General features: G+C 39.8%; 1 protein-coding gene across 1 annotated transcript in view; it reads right to left on the bottom strand.

Moving 5' to 3' along the window:
• Positions 1-25,967, bottom strand: part of IL12RB2 (interleukin 12 receptor subunit beta 2) — an 82,473-nt gene extending 56,506 nt beyond the window's left edge. The window contains exons 1-8 of the mRNA XM_031664986.1: positions 23,050-25,967; positions 20,825-20,936; positions 19,383-19,670; positions 14,390-14,504; positions 12,895-13,079; positions 11,549-11,694; positions 10,456-10,606; positions 2,564-2,643 (exon numbers count right to left, since the gene is read on the bottom strand). Of these exons, the coding sequence (XP_031520846.1) occupies positions 2,564-2,643; positions 10,456-10,606; positions 11,549-11,694; positions 12,895-13,079; positions 14,390-14,504; positions 19,383-19,670; positions 20,825-20,936; positions 23,050-23,076 (1,104 nt within the window). The 5' untranslated portion in view covers positions 23,077-25,967. The remainder of the gene's footprint in view (positions 1-2,563; positions 2,644-10,455; positions 10,607-11,548; positions 11,695-12,894; positions 13,080-14,389; positions 14,505-19,382; positions 19,671-20,824; positions 20,937-23,049) is intronic.
• Between the last annotated feature and the right edge of the window lie 224 nt (positions 25,968-26,191).

Below are 26,191 nucleotides of genomic sequence, written 5' to 3'. Positions count from 1 at the left end.
CCAGCTAATTTTTTTGTATTTTGGTAGAAACAGGGTTTCACCATGTTGGTCAGGATGGTCTCGAACTCCTGGACTTAAGTGATCTGCCCACCCCGACCTCCCAAAGTGCTGGGATTATGGGTGTGAGCCACTGCGCCTGGCCCTTTTTGGTTTCTTATTATAAGCCAGTAACAACTCCAAGCATCCTTCTTGGGCCCACAGTTCTGTCTACACAAAAGGAAGCATTTTCTAAACAATAAGAGATGTCCAACCATGGCATGGGCAGACTACAAAGTGAGATTCTTCCTGTCCCAGAATGTCCCCACTGAGACATCTGCCTGTCCTGGCAGAAGTAGGAACCATGTTTATAATGAAAGTAAGGCTGAACTAGAAGAGCTTTGAAGTCCCTCCAAATTCTAAGACCTCATTACAGAACCTAAACCTTGTGAAGATAGAAATAAAATCAAGGCAGCAGAGAAGAAATCGCATACTCACATTTACCAAGCATCACTCGTGGCCAACCCATACTTATTTTGACTTCACTCTGGTGCTGTTTTCAGAGAACCATGATGATGTCCACTATAAACTCTGTTACAGTGAGAAGCACGCAGGCATGGAGCTTTCACCGTTAGGATAGACATGCATCATGCAGCACCGTTGAATTTTACACTAGTGGCCCTCATGATTTTTACATTTGTGTCCTCTCATTTGCTGATCCCCACAATGGTCTTGTCAGCTTTGCAGATACTGGTATCATTACCCTCATTCTACTGAGAGAAACCCTTGAGTTGAGAGGCATGGAATAGATTAACACGTAGCATTATCTTTCCAGATCACTGTTGAGGACATTTTTGGAGGAGAAACCTTTACATGAGAGGAGGAATTTTGGTTTTAACTAGTCACTTGCTCGTGAAAAGGAAATAAATTGGGCTGGGTTCTTCTATAATATTCACAAATTATGACTGTTCTAAATGTCCTGCTTTGAGAATTGTCTTGCTATTAAAAGTAGATTCATTTCAAAATAAATTTTGAGCTGCAGTGTTGGTTTCAAAGTGAAGAGCTTGATCATGATTCACCAGGCTATTTATAGTAGTCTCCTCTTATACCAGACATTTTATGTATGTATGAGAGAGACCGGGAGGAGAAAGAAGAAGAAATAACTCATTTCTTAAAGCCAAAGAAGAGTGCAGTGATCAAAACCCATCATGTGAGCCCCATCAGAGGACTTTATAATTGTTATTCTTATTCTTCTGGTTTTGTGCTCATTCAGATTCATAATTCCAAAACTTCCTATCCTTAATTGGAAGAGCTGTAGTGAAGAGGATGTGAGTTCTGAGAAATAAAGAGTGCAGTTCACCTGGAAACCTCTTATGAGTATGCCAATCAGTAGCTCAATTCGAATCGCACAGCATTTCCCTTCAACAAAGATGAGTCACGATGCAGCAGTTCTGGATAAGGTTTCAGTCTCGGGTCTGTGCTTAGTAGCTGGGTGACTTTGGGCAAGAACTTCCTCTCTTTCCTCTCTCTGATACTCATTTTTTCATTCATTCATTCATTTGTTTTCTCATTTACTGGTAAGTGGGTATACCAGTACTTACCTCAGGGGGTTTTTGTGAGGATTAAATAAAATGGCAATGCCAGCTTTCAGTGCTTTGTGAAACTTTCACATTCTATGATAATGTCAGGCTTCACTGTTTTCTGGAAAGTTGTCTAATTTACTACTGTTTTACTACCATTCCTGAGGAAGGGCTGCTTTCTATTCCTGTTTGTATGATTTTCTTTTTTTTTTTTTTGAAATGGAGTCTTGCTCTGTCACCCAGGCTCGAGTGCAGTGACATGATCTCGGCTCACTGCAACCCCTGCCTCCCGAGTTCAAGGGATTCTTATGCCTCAGCCTCCCCAGTAACTGGGATTACAGGTGCATGCCACCATGCCCGGCTAATTTTTGTATTTTCAGTAGAGACAGGGTTTCGCCATGCTGGCCAGACTGGTCTCTAACCGCTGACCTCAAGTGACCTGCCTGCCTTGGCCTCCCAAAGTGCTGGGATTACAGGCGTGAGCCAGTGCACCTGGCCTGTTTGTATTATTTTCTACCACTATTACTATTCCTAAAGTAGGGCAGCTTTCTTTCCTCCTTCTCCCTCTTCAATGACCTAAAAAACATTATTAAATATCCACATCCACAGCTTTTTCATCTTTTGTTTCCCAAAGAGTGAATCAGTGAAGTGACATGGTCACTGCTGGACATATTTATGTAGGAGAGATGGGGGTGGGCAGAAAGGCGACAACAGTCAGAAGAGATGATTCAGTTGGGGTCAGAGGGTGGAAATGCCAGGGATGGAAAGAGACCTTGATCTCATAGGAAGCAGATTGAAATGATGTGACTGTGTGGAAGAAGGAACTCAGCTCTCACTCCTATCCACCAAAGGCACATGACACTGTGGTGTGTCATGAATATGTCTGAGAAAATGAGCTCTAGCAAAGTCATTGAAGCCTCATATAAAAGCCACTATGCAAATAGGTCTTTTTCTGCCTTGAAACCAATATTATTCCCTTGAGTTTTAAGTTGACACTTAAAACTTACCTTCCAGAAAAGAGAAATCTGTTGTCTACTGTAGTCAATGTGTCGTTTCATGTACCAGACATCTAACATCCCAGTAGGCTCTGTTTGGAAGGAGAAAAAAAGACGTATTTTCATATATTTACTCAGTAGAAAAGCTTTGAAAGTTAGCTGGTCATTCAGCAAACGATTCTGGAAGAGTAGAATTAAAGGATAACTGCAATTATTTGTGTGTGTCCCAGTATTTTTTTTTTCTTGTTTAACAATGAACATATGTATCTTTGGCCAAAAAGTTAGAAAAACAAGGTTACCTTAAAAACAAATTTTAAAAAAAATGGTGAGTAATTTGTTTCTTAACTTACTCTTTTTTTTTTTTTTTTTTTTTTTAGACAGGATCTCACTCTGTTGCCCAGGCTGGAATGCAGTGGCACGATCTCGGCTCACTGCAACCTCCACCTCCTAGGCTCAAGCAATCTTCCTGCCTCAGCCTCTTGCATAGTTGGGATTACAGATGGCGCCACCAGGCCTGGCTAATTTCTGTATTTTTTGTACAGACAGGATTTCATCATTTTGCCTAGGCTGGTCTCGAACTCCTGAGCTCAAGCAATCCACCCACCTTGGCCTCCCAAAGTGCTAGGATTACATAGGCAGGAGCCACCGCACCCAGCCTTAACTTACTCTTAAAACGTGTTATTAAAATAACCCAAGGAAAGTACATGTGGCTTTAGCACCATAAGACAGAGCAAAAAAATAAAAATAAAAATAAAGTTTATGTGGTTCTTTTTTTTTTTTTTTTACTAGAATGCAGAAAGAATTCTCAACAGAGAAGATATAACTCATATAGAAAAACACTTTTTGGTTTGTAAAAATACACTAATATAAATGACAAACCTTGTGTTCATCTCCATTCCTAGACTAATCATGTTATAGTATAATTATTTGGTTTGTGATCATTAGACAATGATCTACTTAAAGGGAAGTCGTATCTCATTTAATATGCCACATACCCAGCACAGCACTTAGAATATAATAGGCTCCTAATAATTGTTAAATAATGAATGAACAAATCATGTGATATTATCTATTTAATGCCAAAACACAGGCTGAACTGATTAAATAAATAACCACCAATCTGTAAGACAATGGTCAAATATGGCCCAATTTAATTTCAACCAAACATATTGCAAAAAGACTAAATAATCAACTCCTGTGTGTATGTGTGAGTGTGAGTGTGTGTGTGCATGAGTTCATGCTCACATGAGTGAGTGAAGTCATTTTGTTTTCCCTACCATCAAGTCACTTAGATTTGTTTTGATTTACAGCCAGGAGTGGAACCAATAGAAACAACAACTCCTGAAAACAGGCTTCAGCTGCACCAAGCTAATTTCCTCAACAGTGAAACTTAGAGTGTATTTGAGGGGAGGCTGCACTGGGGTTTTTTCTAGGTTAGAAAGTTCCATCTAACCAGACGGAAATTTCCAGAAAATTAAGTCCCACCACCTGGATAACAGGAGATAAGAGAAGAGCAAAAGAGAAAGGCAACATAAGTACCCGCACATAGAGGGCAGGTGCTGTGTGGGTCCATCCACAGCTCCATCTCCTGTCCTCCTCAAACCCATGATGCAGCTTCAGTGCAGTAGTCAGCGTGAGCTTCAGAGCCAGGTCTGCAGGGTAAGCCCAACTCTGTGACTTTGAACAAATGCTAACCACATCCTTCGGCTAGCTCCCTCATCTGTCCGATGAGGGTGATAATTCCACACATCACACGGGGCAGAGTGGGAATTTCAGTGGAGCGTGCTGACACGTGGTGAGTGCTCAGCAAGAGTAGCTCTTGTGGTTTCCCGCATTTGAAAACGGAAGTGCTGAAAGGTTAAGGAACTTGCTTAAGGTCCCAGAACTAATCATCAGAGATGCCAGGCTTTAAACACAAATCTGTTTTATCCCAAAGCCTTGGCTCTGCAATGTGCAGGTGCCTGGCTCTGAGAAAGCTGATGGTTTCTCTGTGGTACTTCCATCCCCGGTCAGGTGGGTCTTCTTTTTGTTCTATCCTCTTCCTTTGTCACTTCCTTTTCCTGCCTCTCTTGCTCTACTTTCTTTTTTGCTTTTTCTCTAAACATTCACTTCTTTTCTTTCCTCTCCTTTCCAGTAGTGATAGTATTTACCTTTGCAGTGAGGACTTAGAGGTAAGAAATGCTTATGTAAAACATTTTGAAAATGCTCTTAATTCTCCAGGAACATGAAGAGTGGCCCAGGAATCAAACCTGGGACTTCTATCTGCTAGCTTAGATGCAAAAAGAGAAAAAGCACAGGCAACAAAGGAAAGGGGATGTGACATTCACTAACCACCTACTGTCAGGTGGTATCTGGACACTTTATATACATCATCTCATTTAACCCTCACACAATGCAAGGGTGCATATGATTACACCTGCTTTATACTTGAGGACAAGGAGGCTGGCAAAAGTGAAATGATTTACAAAAGACTTGGGTCTAGTAAATGGCAAGGCTGAGGACTGAAGCCAGGTCTCGCTTTCCCTGAATACTCTGCTTTTCCCATTACAGTTCACTACATTGACCAAGATCTGAATACTCCACAAACTAGATAATCTGGATATTTGCAGAATCAGGGTTTGGAAACCTGGGTGTGCTCAGTGTCAAAGCCAGTTGACTTGTACCACAGCAGTATATGTCTTCAGTTAATTACATATTGGTAAGAAATCTAAAGGCGACACTCACTGACTCATTAAAAATCCACAACCTAACAGATTATTACAGAGCTAAGAATCAAATTCTAGAATTCTACTCTTTTCACAAGGTAAATTGCAAGTAAACTGAAACGTTAATGTTGCCCACCTGTAGTGTATACCTCCATAGGAGAGAAATCATTAGTTGAATCTGCATGAGTCTCAAAGTGTAACATTTCATGACCCAGGTGTAAATCATGCTGCTTAAAGCAACACAAGGGCTAATAGTGAGGAGAATCTTTGACATTCAACTGTCACAGAATCACTGAAAGTTCTAACCTCAATGTTATCTAGCGAAATACAGATAAAACTATTACAGGCACATGAGAAAAAAAAAAGACAAAGGCCAATATGTTCAAGTGATTTCAAAAGAAATGGGTACAAATGACTAAACATACAAATATGAGAAGTGGAAGTCAGATGAAACTACTTTGTCTGTAAAGGAAAAAACTGTAGGGTTAAAGTGGAAGAAGCTACCAATATGAAAAAGAGATGATCTTGCCTCAGACTTCACCAAGCAAAAGGAAGAAATCAGATGGAAATTCCCTCCTCTTTGCACCATGAAAACGTTCAAACTCCCCCAGTCAATTCCCTAACACAGCACTGCTACTGACGTCCTGGTGGATGAATCATCCCCACTTCCATCACGGTCCAACTCCTTAGCTAGAGTTCTGGACCCCACTCCCTCTTGCTTTATCAAAGACATCTCTCCAGCCATTATCCCCACCTTCCCTGTGTCATTAATTTCTCTTTCTCTGCTGGACCCTTTTCATCCCCTTGCAAATACACTGTATTATCTCAGATCCTAAAAACAAAAGCAACAAAGGATTGTTTGATATCTCTGCTCTTCTTCATATAACTTCCTGAAAAGAGTTCTGAATTGTCATTCCTTCCTTCCAAGATAAGTGTTGAGCTTAGAGGAGAACAAGTGAAGGAGAGAAGGGTTGAGGGACTGTTACTGAATCTCAAACATAACACTTTCCTGTTAGTGAAAGTGTCTGATATAAATCTCTTTAGAGAGAAAATAATCATTCATTCTCAAGTCTCAGGCAAAAAGACACAAATATGATGCTTTCAAGTATAGCTAGCTTAGGGATCAGCAAACTATGGCCCATGGGGCCAAATCTGGCCCTCTGCCTGTTTTAATACATCCTGTAAGCAAATGGTTTTGATATTGGTTGAAAAGATATCAAAAGAAGAATCCTTTTTAGTGCCATGTGAAGATTACACAAAATTCCAATTTCAGCATACATAAATAAAGTTTATTTGGAACACGGCCATGCCTGTTTGTTTAGGTATTGTCAGTGGCTGCTTGCATGTGACAATAGCACATTTAGTAATTGTGACAGATCGTATGATCCGCAAAGCTGAAAATATTTACTATCTGAACCTGTAGAGAAAATTGCCAATCCTCCACGCTTGACTGTTATCAAATGTTTGCTATCTAAAATAGCCTCTAGTATTTCATTGTTCACACCTATCTTATCTTGGCAATATTTTAAAATTACAAATGAGTGCATGAATTTCCTAGCTTCTCAATGTGGGAAGAGGTGGCTGCAGCTGGTAACTCTTCATTTTCTCCCCCTTCAGGGATTCTTCACCCCTCACCCCTGCTGTCACCATGATGGGGAAAGGTTTCTCCTTTACCACTCTGCTCCCCGCCCCAAGTATGAATAAATATGCAACGCTTCTTTTGTTGGCTGTAAGGAGTTGAGCAAGATCACAAACTGCAAATAAGACTTTTTTAAATGGTGAATGAACACACAGAGACACATATTGGTAAGAGAGCATTAAGGAACAGCTGATTCATCAGTATTTTGGCATCTCTTCCTGGGTGTTCTAAGTGGTGAGAGATCACCTTACCTCAATACCTGTGCATATTCTCAGGCATGTCTCGGCACCTTGAGCCCAAATTCAAGAATGTTTTCCCACTAGAAGGAAAATGTGGCTACTTTCTTCCCAGTGTCACTATCAGGCTTGCTTTTGATGGATGCTGATTTCAAGACTATTCTCTTAAACACAGCAAAGTAGTTTCTTTCCTCCTACCCCTTATTTTGCGGTCATTTAAAAAGTGTTTTTCAGTGATAGGATCTGAATTTAATGACATAGAAAAGGGCCCTATGGAGTAAAGGAAGCCCTCACCCACTGTTCAAATGATATAAACAACTGCACCCAATCCACCCGCAGACATTACATTCCTCTCAATTTTGAGAAGCAAAGGCTGCAAAAAAAAGAGCTCTGTTACAGAATCATTCACACTTTTAGAGAGTACCTAAAAAAAAAAAAAAAAGCTTACTAGTAATTTTTTTTAAATGTCAAGCTACATATGAGTACACATTGAAAGGGTTAAAAGGAAGACGTGTTAAAAAAAAAATTCACACCTTTTAGGTTTACATCAGTTGGTGTTTCATAAAGAAACTGATGACAGAAACAGCGGGTAAGGGGTGAAAACCAAGCAGCCTAGAGAAAGAGAAAAAAGACCTACAACAACCCACAGAAAAATCAAACATAGAAAAGGGAGATTCAGAGATAGAAAGGAAGCCAACAGAGCTTGGTAAAGGCGGTGTATCTCAGAGTATGGGTTTCTCTCCTTATGAATACCTTCAGTGACTGCATAAGCCAGCTTCCTAGGTTCAATTCACAATCATCCATGAGTTCATAACCATAACGAGTTGCTATACTCACTGTTATGATGGTGGTTTATTTTATAGGAAATGAGAGCCACTGTGCTGCCTTGAAGGAATTTTAATTCAAAGGACAAACACTCTTTTAAAAAGAAAAGAAAAACCTTTTCACACATCTCTAACGAGGTCATTATCATATGTGAATAAGAATGGCAAGAATTCACAAGCCCAGTGTTTCCCTAGTTTATAGTTTAGCTTAATGTGATGTGACTTAAATATTTCCCAGACTATTTACTACCTTGAACTGGGACATAAAATATAGCCCATTTTCAAAAATTTTTTCTGTACCACATATATAAACAAAATCTAATTCATGAGATAGTCTTTAAAAAAATTATTTCGACTATGTATAATAAAAGGATATTATAAGTAAGTTCTGGATTATAAAAGTGACAACCAGAGGGCAAGTGTTTCAACGTTAATTTAAGAGATTTTATTATAAAATGAGTGCTAATAAATTATCATTTGTTGGATAAATTCACTTTTAGACAACTTTTAATATATGTTCTGTAATCCCAGCACTTTGGGAGACCGAGGCAGGTGGATCACCTGAGGTCAAAAGTTAGAGACCAGCCTGGCCAACATGGTGAAACCCGTCTCTACTGAAAATAACAAAAATTAGCCGGGCGTGGTGGCACACACATGTAATCCCAGCTCCTTGGGAGGCTGAGGCAGGAGAATCACTGGAACACAGGAGGTAGAGGTTGTGGTGAGCCGAGATCAGCACGGCATTCTAGTCTGGGGCTTACAGTGAGCAAAACTCTGTCTCAAAAAAAAAAAAAAAAAAGGCCGGGCTTGGTGGCTCAAGCCTGTAATCCCAGCATCTCTTTAGGGGAGGCCGGTGACGGGCGGATCACGAGGTCAGGGAGACTGGCACGATCCTGGCTTAACACGGTGAAACCCTCGCTCTACTAAAAAATACAAAACTAGCCGGGCGAAAGGTGGCGGGCGCCTGTAGTCCCAGCTACTCAGGAGGCTGAGGCAGGAGAATGGCGTAAACCCGGGAGGCGGAGCTTGCAGTGAGCTGAGATCCGGCCACTGCACTCCAGCCTGGGCGACAGAGCGAGACTCCGTCTCAAAAAAAAAAAAAGAAATTAATACAAGAAATAAGGAAGATATAAGATTATTCTACGAATCACATATTAGGTATTACATTCTGCTAAAGATCCTTCAGTTCCTTGAATGTCATTGATGTATGATTGCTAAGGATCATCAGTTATCAAAAGCCATTAGTAGCTCACAGAAAATAAATGCAACTTAATTACGAGGCTAGTTTACATGCATCCATAAATTTCCCAAGTAAGAATTTAGATTTTGCACGTTAATGTTACAAAAGTTCCAGATAATGAACAATGGATTATATGCCAAAAAGTTTTCCTCTGAGTCACATTTATATAAATTATGAAAGGCTCTCTACTATATCATTAAATGAGGGCATTTATTTATTTATTTATTTATGAGATGGAGTCTTCATCCGTTGCCCAGGCTGGACTGCAGTGGCACAATCTTGGCTTATTGCAACCTTTGCCTCCCAGGTTTAAGTGATTCTCCTGCCTTAGCCTCCTGAGTAGGTGGGATTACAGGCATGTGCCACGATGCTGGGCTAATTTTTTGTATTTTTAGTACAGATGGGATTTCACCGTGATGGCCAGGCTGGTCTCGAACTCCTGACCTCATGATCCACCCGCCTCAGCCTCCCAAAGTGCTGGGATTACAGGCGTGAGCCACGGTGCCCAACATAAATGAGTGCTTTTAAAAACTAATATTCAGACGACTATTTCTTGTCTCTCCAAAGATTTAATATTGGTATAAAGTTTACATAGGCATTTTTGCTTCAATAAAATATTTTCTTATACTTCAATAACATTCCCTTCCCAATAATTACTAAAAAATAAAAATTCATCAGACTGAAAAACACATTTGATATCCTTTTCATAGCTATGGGTGGCCAGGTGGTGCTCATTTGTGCAGTAAATACCAAAGGCTTGAAGTACAGTATTATAATATTTGGACAAAGAGAGGATTGCTGGATGCTAAATTTTATTTTGAAATATGTGTCTCCAGAGTCTACTTTCTTTCAAGTTTTCATATAGCTTATTGAGCCACATTACTTTTCATCGAATCAAAAATATAAAATATATGAAGCTTTAACAAGAAATGAGATTAATTACTGGTTATAGCTCTGTGAAATAAGTTACTGAGATAGTAAGAGAGATAAGAGTTACAACCAAGCATTATAACCAACATGACTGATAGCAAACAGGAGTAGAACTCACCCAATGTTAAAAATGTCCTAGCGATAAAAACCTATTTCCTTGAACAGTTTCAGCACTTAAGTTAATATAAAAATTAAGTTGTTAACTAATGTAGTCATACTTTTTGATTCAGCACCAGTACTTTACAGATTCTATTCCAAGGAAATCGTTACATCTTCCCCCTCTCTCCCCTTTATTCCTCCCCGATATGTATGTATATTTTGGACACATACCTTCTTCTGGTGTTTGTGCTCTCAATGTTTCACTCCAATCACTCCAACTTCCCTTATAAAGATGTAGCTTAGAGGAAATCTGAAATTCATATTCTGTAAATGGTTTCAGATCCAGCAAATCATGTCTTCCTCTGGCCTCTGTAACATTAACCTTGAAACAGACATTTTTTAAAAGTGCCTATTAATACCAGATTGCTAATTTAAAGAATTTTAACACAAAATGAGAAAAAACCCCAGGCTGTTTGATCCTACTTGTTTTTCAGACCTACCGTTAAATGAGAAGAAATATCAATGACTGTCTTACCGAATAGATATGATATTAATCTGAAATATAGCTTCTTATTAAAAATAAAATAAAATCTCCCGGGACTAAGAACCCATCTATGTAGGTTCTCGAGGGGGATCCTGAAACCAGCTGAAAAACAAGTAAAGATTGAAAACTATGAAGTGTCAAAACACCTTGGAGAAGTTTCTACTAGAGATTATTTTTTATTTGATTACAATTAGAATGTGATGAATGTTTTAACACAAACATAGAACTGGCTTTTTTTAAAAAAACGCTTTAATTAGTTATACTCTCTTGAATATCAGCTATCTGTGGAACTGATCCTTTGTTATTATAAGCCATTGAATTTTACAACAATCCTGGAAAGAATCATAATCCCATACATTTTATTTTAAAACATGTAATGCCTAATATTATATTAAATTGTAGACCTTTTCTTTGGAATATTAAATTCTATATAAATCTCTGTGGACATTTCTTAATATTTCTCTTTTCAATCTTTTTTAAATGCTAGAAAGTAATAATAGGACGGGGGTAAATAATAAGGAGAAATGAATCCTCTGTTAGAAACAAACTATAGAAAATTAATATTGGTTTACAAAAGCTTTAAAAATTTCAGAATTAGAGATCAAAATTCAAGATATTTCTTAATCAACAGAGGCGTACGTGACTTTCTGATAGTTCTCAAGTGTGTACTTTGGGATAAATATTCTTAAACTCTATATTTTGCTGTATGAAAAGACAGAGGTCTGTGCAGCAATATTAAGAACCCTTCAATGTTTTTTCCTTCACTCTAAAGATCATTACCATATTCCAGTGCCTGCTGTTACTGGGCCGATATCTGAGTCGATTAAGCAGTACCAGTCCCTCATCTCTCCAATAAAGGGTGCATCTGCTCACGGAGGAAGCCTTTTGAAATTTGATTCTAATGTCCCACGGAGGAAGAGGCCTCACTAGTAACCAGGACAAACAAAAAAGTGTGGTTCAGGATCCGTGATCAGCAATTGTCTTATGTACTGGCATGAGCTATAAAGAGTTTGACAAAACTCAGTTCTGAGATGCACAACCATCAAATTTGGTAAAATACACAAGGGAAAAGTTCCAGGCTTTAAGAAAGAATTTTTTTAAAAGCTGGATTCACTTCTGAATCTTTAAAATAATCCCCCTTAATCAAATCTCATTTTTACCAAATAACTACTACCAACATTAGTGGTAAGTTTCAACTCCACTTAATCCAATGGTTTTTTAAAAACCAATGTGCCAAACTCAAGAGTTCCAATGACTGAGAAGCAGAGGTGGCTAGTGATGATTGCCTCAGGAGGAGAAGAAATGTTGGTAGGAAAATTCATAGCAAAGGGACAGAGGAAAAGAACAGGGGGCGAGAAGGTAGCCTAGAGATCAATGGTGTATGAAAAAAAATGGGAGGAAGCCTGAGAACAAATGTGGTGGAAAAGTGTATAGTAAATGCCAATGATCAGACTCATTGTTAGCAGTATGTACGCAAAGAAGTGCCATGGAAAAAGAGGCGAGAAGCACATAGTGTGAGGTTGGAACTTCAGGCAGCCCAATTCTGCCTGGATGGTCAGAACTTGGAATGCCTGAGATTGGCCTCTGATTCAACTGGACCAATTACATTTGCTCAGGAATGTACTGGCTCGCTCCAGGGTTGGAGGTAAGTATTCTCAGAGCAAGATGCACCTGTGGCTTGAGAAATTTTATTCATAGTTTGTACCTCGCTGCTCTAACCGAGCAGGCCCACATGTAGCCTATCTCACAACAATGAGAGTAGCCACGGGGGTGAAAGGACACCTCCTCCAAGAAGGGCTTGCACTGAGCATCTTGAATGACCCCACAGGACCCTCTCCTCAGTCAGGTGGTATCATTAGTAGCTGATTCTTTCATGGGATTTGAATCCAGGGACTAATTTCTCCAACAGAGAGAATAATGTTGAACATCCCACTTTGTATAGCCATCATTATACAGCTCTAGAATCATGCACCCTTTGACCTTCATGAAAGTAACTTCTATCTTTTGCCTATGCCTGTTGGCCAATTTCCATCAATCTCTGTCTTTCTTGAAACAACCATAAAAAAAATTTGAATGATTTAAAAAATAATTATAAAGAACCAGTGAAATAGTGAAATAAAATGTACCTATGTCCAAGAATGTGAATGTGGATGGAAATGAAGAGGAGCTTCCAAGACTATTGACAGCGGTAACCTTGGCTGTGAAATTGGATTCAGGTGACTCAGGGGTGAGGTTGATTCCAAAGTCCAAATAGTCACAATAATGATCTTTACATTGCTTCTGCCAGGTTAAATTTTTTGGTCCACTTAACCTGTAAACAAAATACAACCACGTGTAGCAAGATGTTTTATGTACTACTTTCTACTTACAGTAGAAAAGAACAACATGTTTAAATATTAGAATTCTAGACAATTTTTAAAGGTCAATCTTATGACTTGGTAATATACACCAGGAATATTTGTATTATATGGTCATATAAGACTATACTTCACCCAACTCCCTTTTTTAGTAGAACTGAGATGTTCTTTCATGTTCGTGTAGATAAGATAGGTAACCACGCCTACGCTGCTGAAATTCCCCAAACCCTGCTGTCATCTTGGCTCCCCAGGGCAGTTCCACACATTATCCTAAGGACCGTGGCCACCTTGACATCTGTGGCACAGAACTGTCAGTTCCTAGTACAGCAGTGGCCAGAGTAGAATCCTGGGCTATTTTACCCTAACACTGAGACCTGCATGTCGATAGATATTTCCTGTAGGTTAGAAAAAGTAAATGTACTACAGAACCCCTCCTTTCCTCCATCTCCTCCTCACTCAGGAATAGCACAAATCAGCTGGATCTTTAATGGGATCACGAAATCTACTCCAAGGAACAGAATCTCCCAGACTCTCTCTTCTCATGGACTCTTAGGTCAGCCAATGGTGCTTTAAAAAGAAACTTCTCCAAGCGAATGGAAAACTACCACAAGGAAGAGTTTATTTATGTATCATGACCCCAAGAGTCTGCAGCTGCAAAAAAGAGAAGCGATCTTATGCAACCAGTTTAACCCTACTAGAGTGGGAAAGAACAGCCATAACTTGGATCTGGAATGCACTGAAGAGAACGCTGAGTTAGAACTCAGACCCAAGATATTAGGTCTCTCATACTGTAGATGGATGAAGCAGTTTTAACTATAAACATAGAAACTTTTAAAAAAGGTATCTAATTGTCTAGAAGTATCTATTGCTTCTTCTCTCCGGTAAAAATAAAACAGACAGGCCAGGCGCCGTGGCTCATGCCTGTAATCCCAGCACTTTGGGAGGCCGAGGAGGGCGGATCATGAGGTCAAGAAATCGAGACCATCCTGGCCAACATGGTGAAACGCCGTCTCTGCTAAAAATACAAAAATTAGCTGGGCGTGGTGGCGGATTCCCGTAATCCCAGCTACTCGGGAGGCTGAGGCAGGAGAATCACTTGAACCTGGGAGACGGAGGTTGCAGTGAGCTGAGATTGTGCCACTGCACTGTAGCCTGGCAACAGAGTGAGACTCCATCTAAATAAATAAATAAATAATAGATATTTCTAAATGTCATTTAAGAGAAGATCTAGAAAACAGCTGCAAGAATACAGCCTCTCACTCACTGTAGAGTATACTCAGTGTATAGGTGGGTGTCTTGTCCTCTTTCCCAGGTGCAGGCCACAGTCCCTTGTTCTCCCTTCTGTATGCAGGATAGATTTTGAGGCTGTTCAGGAGCAACTTTAAAAAGAAAAGACAAAAAGCTTATATATCACACAGGTGATATTTCAACCAAATTGTTATTATCTGCCAACAACATGACAATATATCCCCCACATGCCATAAACCCAGGTAAACTAGAAGCCATTTTCAGATTTCGTCCAAGTCCCAGTTTGCCAATAAGGCAAAAATTTCTCCTAGAAACAGTAATAATACTAGTAAATATGGATCAAATACTTACTATATGCCTAGTCCAGTGCTATGTGCAGTTTTTCTGAATTAGACAGCATAGCACCCCATAAGGTAGATACCATTATTATCTTTATTTTTGAGAGAGGTGAAATATCTGACCCAAGATTATAAAATTATGAAGTGGCAGATTCAAGGCTCCAGCTCAGCTGTGGGTAACTCAAGTCCAAGCCTTTTCTCCATATTCTACCATTTTCCCTGACACGTGAACATCCAGTGCTAGCTCCATTACCCCTGGTAATAATCAATTAACTTCCTTTGGAGTGATGCCCATTCAAATATTAGAAACCTTTAAAAATGAGAGACTTACTTGCTTTCTTCACCAGACATTTGCTGTCAAGAAACGTATACCCACTCGCCTCACTCATGTCTTCCTGGGCTATACCATCTAAATCTAATTTCTGCAGTGTCCCTTGGAGCACTTTATAGGCATTTATAAATTAATTCTTTTATGTATGTAGACATTGAGTACCTCCCACAAGCCAAGCACAGTGCTAGCTGTGGAAACACAAAGATGTACAAAGCAAGCATGGTCCCTTCTATTGTAAGGTGTGTATTTTTAAATAAAGCTATTTTATAGTGAAAGACAGGACCCAAACTAGGAATTTCTTGGACAAAATGGAGGTCAGAGAAATACTTAGATATTCAGGCATCCCATTTTAGCCTAATACCCAGACCCACGTGTAGATACATATTTCCTTTAGGTTAGATAAAATGAGCATACTACAGAAGTCCTAGCTATTGTCTACACTAAAAAAATCTGTAATTGATTAAATAAATGTCTTTTTTGTCCTTAGCATCCACCACAGACATAGGCACAGGAATGCCCACTGTGTGACCTTGGACAAGTCAGAGCTTCAGTTGAATCTATAAAATGGGTATAATGATATCTAGCTTATATAGTTTCAATAGAATAATAAACTTTTCCTTTAAAAAAGTCTCTTCTCACTGAATGCAGTGGCTCACGCCTGTAATCCCAAGACTTTGGGAGGCTGAGGTGGACAGATCACTTGAGGTTAGGAGTTTGAGACCAGCTTGGCCAACATGGTGCAACCCCTTCTTTACTTAAAATACAAAAATTAGCTGGGCATGGTGGCACATGCTGTAATTCCAGCTACTGAGGAGGCTGAGGCATGAGAATCACTTGAACTCAAAAGGTAGAGGTTGCACAGAGCTGAGATTGCGCCACTGCACTCCAGCCTGGGTGACAGAGTGAGACTCCGTCTCAAAAGAAAATAAACAAACAAACAAACAAAAAACACTGGAGGCTCTTGCTGGAAGTAGAATAAGGAATGTTGCCAATGAATTCCAACAACAAACCTTTGAGCTCTTACTAGGTGCCACACTCTGTGCTAAGCACACTATGTGCATGACGCCATCTAATCTGTATAAATGACTCAAGAGGGATGCATTCAGATTAACCTCATAGAATGGATGAAGAAGCTGAGGCTCAGAGACGTTAGATAACATGTTCAAGGTCACATAGCTAGTAATTGGTACAGCTGTTTGAGCCAGTTCTCTCTGATTCAACATCTATTCTTGTTCTATTTTATGAAGCTGCCTGGGGCATCAGCTTCCTCTAAGGCATACAGACTGGAAACATCAGAGTCTTTCTCAACATTTCCTCTTCATTTTCTACATCCAGTTAGTCATCAAATTCAGTGGATCCTACTTCCACCAGGTTTTGAGTTATCTGTTCCCATGTTTGGTTCCCATTGCCACTGCCCTAGATAAGGACTTGATCACTTCTTCCTGGACTATTACAATAGTTTACTTTTTTCTCAGGGACTCCACACAGGTGGTCTGAGAGTCATTTTAACTTACAAGTTCATATTTAAAAGTTAGAGTCCTGGGCCAGGCACAGTGGCTCATGCCTGTAATTCCAGCACTTTGGGAGGCTGAGGTGGGCAGACAGCTTGAGCCCAGGAGTTTGAGCCTGGGTAACATGGTGAAACCCTGTCTCTACTAAAAGTACAAAAATTAGCCAGACATGGTGATGCATGTCTATAATCCCAGCAACTTGGGAGGCTGAGAGGGGAGGATCACTGAGATTAGGAATTGGAGACCAGTCTGGCCAACATGGTGAAACCCCCCTCTCTAATAAAATATAAAAATTAGCTGGGCATGGTGGTGCATGCCTATAATCCCAGCTACTTGGGAGACTGAGGCAGAAGTATTGCATGAGCCCAGGTGGCAGAGGTTGCAGTGAGAAGAGATCGTGCCACTGCACTCCAGCTTGGGCGAGAGCGTGAGACTCCATCTCAAAAAAAAAAAAACAAAAACAAAAAAACGAAAATCTCTTCCTTGTACACATATGTACCCATGTACACATATACATTTAGATATGTTTATATGTATTTATACAGTGTATACTTATGCATATACACACACTAGTCATGACTGAGTCATATAGAATACTATATTAACTTTTCATTTTCTGTATAACTTTTAGTCTTAGAATTAGTAATTATCTTGTTTTTCCATTTGTTTAGTTTTCTTGTTAATAAAATTTCAAACTTGCAAGCCAATTATCTCAATCACTGTTCAATATACTGCAATGTATTGGCACTTCTATCCATTTCATCTGCTTAAGGACTTCTCTCTTGGAGCTTTGTGGATTTTCCAATATAAGACAGGTTGCCTCCATGCCTGGTACCTAGCTGTCATTCTGGGACCGCTCATCCTTAGTGTCTCCTAAGTTCTTTCTTTTTTTCCTTTGGCTCTCTTGTTTCTTAGATTTAATGTTTTCTTCTTTCTTGTCGAATGACTTGGGTTGGTGGAGCATAGCCTTCATTAGTTCCCTGGGAAAGGGTGCATGGGAGGAAATATCTTGAGCATAGTTTAAAATGTCTTTATTCTACCCTCACATTTGACTGACACTTTGAGGATAGAATTCTAAGTTGAAAAGAGTCTATAGTCAGGACTCTGTTGCCTTCCACATTCCAGGTTGCTGTTGAGAAACCTAAAGCCATCACCTAAATGCCTCCCATGGGCCTTGCATGGGATTAAGCACTTTGCATATAAGAGGTCTTCTAATTACTACGACCATTTTATGAAGTAGATGTTATTATCTTCATAACACAGATGGAGAAACTGAGGCTCAGATAATTTAAGTTGTGTAAAGTACACTGCTACTGGCAGAGCTGAGATTCAAAGTCCATGCTACTTCTACTATACCACAGGCTGTCAATGCTGAGTACATGACTCACAGTGGTATGAACAGGAGGCCCTGAGCTGGAAGGTGAGTATTTGGCCTAGTTTATACCTCCTTCCTACCAATGATCTGCTTGGTCATTTGCTTGGTCTTCGGCTCAATGCTTCTGGGGGCCCTCCAGGAAAACTGCCTGGTACCAACTGTACATCTATATATCCTTAATGGTCACAGAGAAGAGGTTTCCATCTTTCCTGGACAGAGTCTCATTGAGCTCTATATCACTACCTTTATGACAGAGACCATGTCTATGAGACTTGGTCAGCCAGCCTGCTAGAGCAATTCTTCCTAGTCTCTTCATGCCTTTTGTCTGCCACCCCAAAGCTTCCTTGGAACCACTGAGGCACAGGGTGCCATGGAATCCCTCAGGGCCCATGCTTGCTCACGGGCTTGCCTGGTTGGACCTGCAAGGCTGTGGGCCACAGGTTGCAAACTGCAGGTAGGTGTGCTGCTGGCTGCTGGTTCATCCTGTGCCCTGTGGCTCATGCTGCAGGTGTCAACTCTGACAGGTTAGTTCTAATCCCCCAGCAGCTGCCTGAAGGGACCAGCAATGCAAGCCAGCAGTGTGGGAAACTGATCCCCTGTCAGGTGGACTTCGGCCAGTGGGACATAGTTAAGTTCTTCTTTCTTTCTCTTCTCATGAGATTTCTATATGCTCTTTCTGGGAATGTTCCGAAGAGTATAAACAACCAGCTGTATTTTCTGTTGAAGCTGTGGCCGGTTCAGTAATGTTACTACCTGGTATTTGCCTTTCTTCCTTTCCTGGCTCACTCCTTCCCTCTTGCCTCCCTGGGGCTGTGTAACTCCTCTGCCCCACACCCTCTTCTCATGAATTGTTAGCAGGTCAGGTTTTTTCTTTACTTTTCTTTTTATTTCGCTGGAGTCAGTTTTCTGGAGAACTGAGGAAAAGATAGTAAGTGTGATCAATGTTTTATTTTACATTCTGCTAAGTATGAGAACCAGTGGTCTAGGTGAGCATGGATGGAAGAACTATTTTGGGAGGCATTAAGTTAGGTAGGGCAAGAGGTGCTGCTCAACTCTGTGTAGTCATCCTGGGCTGCATAAGTTTAAAAAGACATCTCTTCTTTCTTTTTAGGAGGCTGTAGCTTTAAACATATTCTCGTAAGTCAAAAAGGCATAAAGACCCAACTGCAGAGATCCATTTTTTCTGCCACTGGAGTTAAGGACAACAGATAAATGGTTCTGATGGAGAGAGAGAGACAGAGAGAGAGAGAGAGAGAGAGAGACTTGCCAAATAAGATTCCAATTTCTGAACTCACACTGAAGCTTTCATGTCAGTATCAAAATAAAATACTTCAATGTGGTGGGAAAAGAAAGAACATTGACCTGTATTTGGGTTTCTGCTTAACATCAAATACCAAAAGATCAAAAATACCAAAAGATCACCAAGTTTTAAAAATTCAAAATGGAATGCTCACCACCAACTAAGATCTCTGCTCCACATATTTGAATTTCATCACTATTGATACAGGCCAGTTTGCAGACAAACAAGGTTGTACCGAGGGGAAGACCTGTGACTTGAGCATTGAGGGAGTGGCCGTGGTGAAAATTGATTCTTCTGTCAAACTTGTACAGGATTAACTTGTTACGTCTGGAATAGGGCGAGCAGCCTTGTCTGGGCTTCAAAGAACATGAAATATTGACAGTGGATCCAAGTAAAATTACACGGGAAGGCTTCACAGTCACATCGCCTCTCTTGCACTCATCTGCAATAAGATACAAATGCAATATTTAGCTGGTGATAATAAACCCATTTCAAAATGAAGAGTTTATGTAATTCCCCAAAACAGGGTAAAATTAACCCCATCAGATCATGCAAATATAGTTAACCTACATGTCTCTGGTTATAATAGTGATGTACAATGAGAACAGAAGGTAAACATATTGAAGTCTAACTGTATTTGAATGAAAATATGCATCCTTCTCATAACAGTAATACTATAATCAGAACTATAACCAGGAAAGTGGTTAGAAAGCAGGATTGGAAGAACATTCAGGAACACAGTTTTGAGAAAAACCAGCCTCTCTCATATGCAAATTATTTACCAGACTGCTAAAGCCTTCCCAGAAAAAAACACATTTGTTTCCATCACCATTTATGATTTATAATTTTTGTTTAAATACTTGTACCAAGGAAAAAAAAGACAGTTTTAAAAGAGTATTGAAAAAGCATTGCAAACATTGTGCTACTGCACTCCAGCCTGGGCAACAGAGCCAGACCCTGTCTCAGAAAAAAAAACAACAACTTGTGGAGGGTGGGAGGCAGGAAAAAAAAAGTACTAAACAAACCAACACAAGAACAGAAAACCAAACACCGCATGTTCTCACTCTTAAGTGGGAGTTGAACAAGGAGAACACAAGGACACGGGGGTGGGGGTGGGCATCACAAGCCAGGGCCTGTCAGGGGGTGGGGGCTGGGGGAGGGATGGCATTAGGAGAAATACCTAATGTAGGTGACGGGTTGATGGGTGCAGCAAACCACCATGGCACGTGTATACCTATGTAACAAACCTGCACATTCTGCACATGTACCCCAGAACTTAAAGTATAATAAAAAGAAGAAAACAAAAAAAAAAAAAGAAAAATGTGCTGAAATGTAAAACATGTATTTGTGATGCCTAACTGGGTTACCAAGCCACTTTCTTAGGAAGAAATAAAATAATTGGACCCTTATATTAATCATTAGTAGAAATTAAATTAAATAACTACTATAGACAGAACCAGACTTATCCACTTAAATGACAGAGATTGACTACAAAAGACCAACTACCAGAACATTTACCATAAATACATACTTCATCTGTAACTGAGAATTTAAACCACAAATTCTTCCACGGAGTGACTTACAGAAATATCTTACCTATTTTTGCTTTAATCAACAGCCACATAGTTATAAAAATAAGTGCCAGTGAGCATCGTCTAAAAGTATGTGCCATCAACAATCGACTCTGGTATAGAACTTTGTATTCTTCCTTGCAAAAGAAGACAAATTCATTCATGTTAAATACATTCAGAAAATACCACAGCCAAAATAGCTCAGAAGAGCTTCAATTGCCACTTGATTTTTCTCCATCTTATTGAGATTTTGTTATTTTAGAAAATGACATATGCCTTTAAAATCAGTAAATCGAATTATCTTAGCCACCTTCCAAACCCCATCTCAGTGAAACTTCTTGGGGTCAGCAAAGGATTAGAGAAAGAATTTGGATGTCTTAGTCCATCTGGGCTGCTGTAACAAAATGTCATGAACTGGGTAGATTATAGACATCAGAAATTTATTTCTCACAGTTCTGGGGGCTGGCAAGTTCAAGATCAAGAGGTCAGCAGATTCAGCGCCTGGTGAGGGCCCACTTCATAGACGGTTCATAGACGGGGACTTCTTGCTGTGACCTCACATGGTGGAAGGGACGACAGAGCTCTCTGGGATCTCTTTTATAAGGTCACTAGTCCCATTTGTGAAAATTCTACCTTCATGACCCCATCACCTCCGAAAGACCCCACCTCCTAATATCATCACATTGACAGTTAGGATTTTAACATATAAATTCGAGGGGGACATAAACATTCAGGCCACAGCAATGGGCTTTGGGGTCCTTTAGCACTGAGTTTAAATACTTGAGACCATGTGCAAGTTGCTTAACCTATCTGAGACTTAGTCCCACAGAACACTTTTATTCTTCTTTTCCTTCTAAATAAGGCTTCATCATCAAACCACACAGAGTAGTTTGACTAATGAGAGTTTCTGATCCAGTCATGTGATTCTGGAATCAGTAGATTGAAAAATGGCTCATAACCCATCTGGAACTTAGTAAAAGATTGATCTCTTTGGCAGTAAAAAAGGAATTCCAAGGGTTGTTTGGGTTTTCTAGAGAAGCTCGTTTACTTATTTGTTTTTTAATTACTTATTTACAGAGTGATTTTATCTTGAATAGGTCAGAAAACATAAGCTGGCAATTCTGATCTGTTTCAAATTCAAACCTAAGGAATGGCTCTACTGGTCAGTAACAAATTCTTTAAATTCTATTAAAGATAGGCCAAAAAATCATAAAGTAGGCTGGGAAGTTCTGTGGTGTCAGTCCACTAAAAAGTAGCCAATGCAAAGCAAAAGTTTACCTCTTAACTCCATACCTAGACATATGCCAGAAAATATTGAAGAGTTTCAGAAAATTTCACTTACTCATTCAATATGGATGGCTGCCTTTCATGTGCTAGGTACACTAAGTGCTAGAGACACAGCACTTCTGTCCCTGTGGGGTTCTTTGTTTCCTCTACCTCTAGCCTAGTCATCATTCAGGGAAACTCCAAATAATATTAGCATATTAGCATAAGTCTTTGCTGGCTACCCTTTGTTTTCCTCTTGATTTTTAACTCTTGGAGGACCTTAGCACACTCAAGGTATTTTTTTTTTCTATTTCTACTTTCTTTGTAGGTGATCTCACCTGGTCCCCTGGCTCTAGATGTTATCTGCTAGCTAAAGATTTCAGAGTAGATCTTCAACTCACACATCCCCCTGAGCTCCAGTCTCATCCATCTGTCTCCTTTGCATCACCTCTTAGATATCTAACAGATTCTCAGTATTAAGGTGTTCAGTCTAAATTCTTGTCACCCTTTCTCCAAATTGGTTCTTCCTTCAGCCTTTTCTATCTTAGTGAATGATATTCTCATCCCTAAGTGGCTAAAAACACCTAGAAGCTATCTTTGATTCCAATCTTTTTCTCATTTCCTACAGCTAAACCATCTCTAGTCCTGTCAACTTTACCTCCAAAATATTTTACAGATCAATGCACTTCTCTCCATTCCAACTGTCCCTTCACCCTAGTCCAAACCACTGTCATCTCTCCCCTAGTCTATGCTAGCCCTCAACGTGTCTTTCCAGTCCATCCTTGCCCTTTCTAAGCCATTTCATACAGCCAACTACCTTTGAAAAACATAAATCAGATCACGTTACCCGCTGCACACCACCACTATTTGAAATCCTTCAACAGGTCCCTACTGCTGTTAGAAAAATATCCACAGCCCACACCACACACAGTCTCTCAGCCACTGCATGGCCTCACTTCTTCCCATCTTGCCATCATCACTTACATTTTTGCCTGGTTCACTCTTTTCCATTCACACTGGCCTTCAGACTGTTCCTTGAACAATGCCCTTTGCTGCCTAGAGAACTTCACGTTTTCCAAATCCTCTGCTAGAATCCTCTTCCCTAGCTTCTTCGTGTGGCTGACGTATTTACACCCTTTAGATTTCAGCTTATGTGTTACTTCCCCAGAAAGCCCCTCCCTGACCACTGTCTCTATCCCTCCCACGCCCTCCCTGACCAATGTGGTCTTCCCCAGTTGATTTTTTACTCATCACCTTATTATTGTCTTCATGGCACAATCTGTAACTACCTCATTTCTTTACTTAATTACTTGTTTGTCATCTGTCTTCTATACTAGAATATAAGCCCCATATGAGCAGGAACATTGACTACCTTGCTCACTGTTGAATACCAGCACTTAACACTGGGAAACAGTAAGTACTCAATAAATGTCTATTGAAAGAAAGATGCGAAGGAGGGAAAGGAATATGATCTTTAGAAAACTCCCTATAAACATCCCTGTGGTAGGCAGGAAAATGGCCCACCAAAGATGTCCATGCCCTAATTCCCAGAATCTGTGAACAGGTTACCCTACATGGCAAAGACACTTTGGAGACGTGATTAAAGTTAAGGACTTTGAGATGGGAAGATTATTCTGGATTAACCAAGTGAGTCCAATATAATCACAGGAGTCCTTAAAAGTGTACAAGAAAGGCAGGAGAGTGGGTCAGAGAGATATGATGTACCAAGGACTCGCTCTGCTGCTGCTGGCTTTGAAGTGGAGGAAGGAGCCAGGAGCCAACGAATGTGACAGTGTCTAAAAGCTGGGGATGGATCTTAGTTCACAGATACATAAAATCTATTTCTTGTGAGTCATTGTTAAAACATTTGAGAAGCACAGATTTAAGCCAAAATCTGCCGGTCTCCCCGTCTCTAAACCAAAAGTCCAAGGTCATGGAATACAATGGCCTCTGTGAGCTAATTTCTGTGTTTATCACCAGCCACATCCACCACCGCTCTCTTCTGACACTACCATCTAGTGACACTGAGCTGCTTATAACCCTGCCCGTCTCATGCCTGTTCATGCCTCTGTGTCTTTTCTTCATGCTATTCTCTTTACTTTGCCACTATTTTTAGACTGGGTGAGTCTTATTCATCCATCTAAACTCAGTTCAGACACCTTTCATTCAGTTATTCATTCAATAAATATGTATTAAGCAGCTGCTAAGTGCCAAGGCCTTGGGATATGGTAGAGAACAAGACAGAAGGGATTTTAGCTTTCATGGAAACAACATCCTGGAGTAGAGAGGCAAAAAACAAAAATATAAGCAACAACCCAGTAATAATAAAAGAAGGACATAAAAGAGGAGAGACCCTGGGGAGGATAGAGACTTGTCAGCAAAGGCATTTGTAGGAGGCGAAGCTTGGGCTAAAATTGGTGCTGGCCAACCGAAGATGTGGGAACACTTTTCCTCACAGAGGAATGGTGAATGCACAGCCTGGAGGCAGAGGAACGAGCTTGCCAAGGGAGAGGCACAGAAATAAGGTCAGGGTGGTTGGAGAAAGTGACTGCAGGGAGAATGGTATGCGATGAAATTAGAGAAGATGTCAGGAACCAGATTTACTATGGACTTGTTTGCCAAAAAAGGGAGCCTAGATTTTACTCTCAAATATATGGGAAACCACTGGTGTTTAATTAGGAATTTTACATATTTAATTGAGTTTTAATTGAGGGTGTAACAAGATACAAGTGACATTAACACACACACACACACACACACACACACACACACACACTACTCTGGAGACTAGGGTGGATGCAGGCGACCAGTTGGGAAATGACTGCAGAGGCACAGGGAAAATGATGATGATGTGGTCATCAGGTGTAGTAGTGGCAATGGAAAGAAGTGGTCAGATTTCAGGAAGCCTTACTTATGTCTTCAGGTCAGAGTGAACCCTCCTACCAGTATCCTCAGAGCACCCTGGCATCTTCCTATCTTATCACGTACCATAATTAAAGAGAACTAATTTATTTAGATACCTATCTATCTCCTCCATTTCCTTGCAAGCTCCTCAGGGGCAGAGGCCACAATTTGTGGCACATAGTAGGCATGTGCTGTCCTGGATAAAACTTAAATTGTGTGTGTGTTCATCTATTTTACTTCTAGTTTAGTTTAATGCAACTACATTAAAACTACTTACATTAAATCTTATTCTACTACATTGGGATTGGATTAAGTTTTTGTTGTATTAGAAAAGGTGTTAAAATATACTCTTCTGACATATTGACAATTGGAGTTAAAGGTACTTGAAAAACAGCAGGTGCAAGAAGATCACTTTGACTTTTCTGCTGTTTCTTAAAATAAGAAGGTAAAATTCCCATATGAAAGACATTCCTTGTACTAGAAAGAAAGTCAACAACATCTCTATCTTCAAGGATGAGAAGTTGAGACCAAGAGAATTCTGTACAAACCTTAGCACCCCCACATAATTTAGTCACATTTTTATAGTTTACTATTCTTTGCTCAATCCAGTATTTAAGTAACTGACTCTCACTACTTCTTTAGGTCTTCGTTTCTTCATGTCTCCCATGTCCCATAATATTTGTTGAGTAAATTTGTATTATTTTTTTTCCTGTTAACCTAATGTCAACTTAATTCTCAGACTCAACCAAGACCCTAGGAGGGTGGAGGGGAGTTTTTCTACCCCTATAGTAGCTATGCTAGCTGCTGCATTAAAATTTGGAATATTCTGGTGTAGATAAAATTATGGATTGAACTGGAAGATAACTAAATGAATGGCTACATAGGGATTAAGAAGGTTTCTGCTTCCTAACTGCAAAAGATATCTATGGCACCCCTTTGTAGAAATTTTCAACATGGATCAGAATTTATGAAGCTATAACATTCTCCAAATAGTAAAATACTCAGATGATAATTATAAGGATTTAAAAAAATGGATATATATGAAATATGTGTTATATATATTGTGTCCGATTATTAAATAGGTTAAAATATATGTGTATATTATATAAACATATATATGTATATGAAATGGGTAAAATGGAAGAAAAATTTGAGTTTATATAATGGTACATCGATCCAAACACAAACTTGCTGATTTTCTCTGACTACCAGGTAAAAATAG

Source organism: Papio anubis, chromosome 1, assembly GCF_008728515.1.
Source record: "Papio anubis isolate 15944 chromosome 1, Panubis1.0, whole genome shotgun sequence".
In the NCBI taxonomy this organism is placed as follows: Eukaryota; Metazoa; Chordata; class Mammalia; order Primates; family Cercopithecidae; genus Papio; species Papio anubis.
The sequence above is the reverse complement of the archived record's forward strand: the minus strand, read 5'-3'. Positions and strand labels throughout refer to the sequence as shown.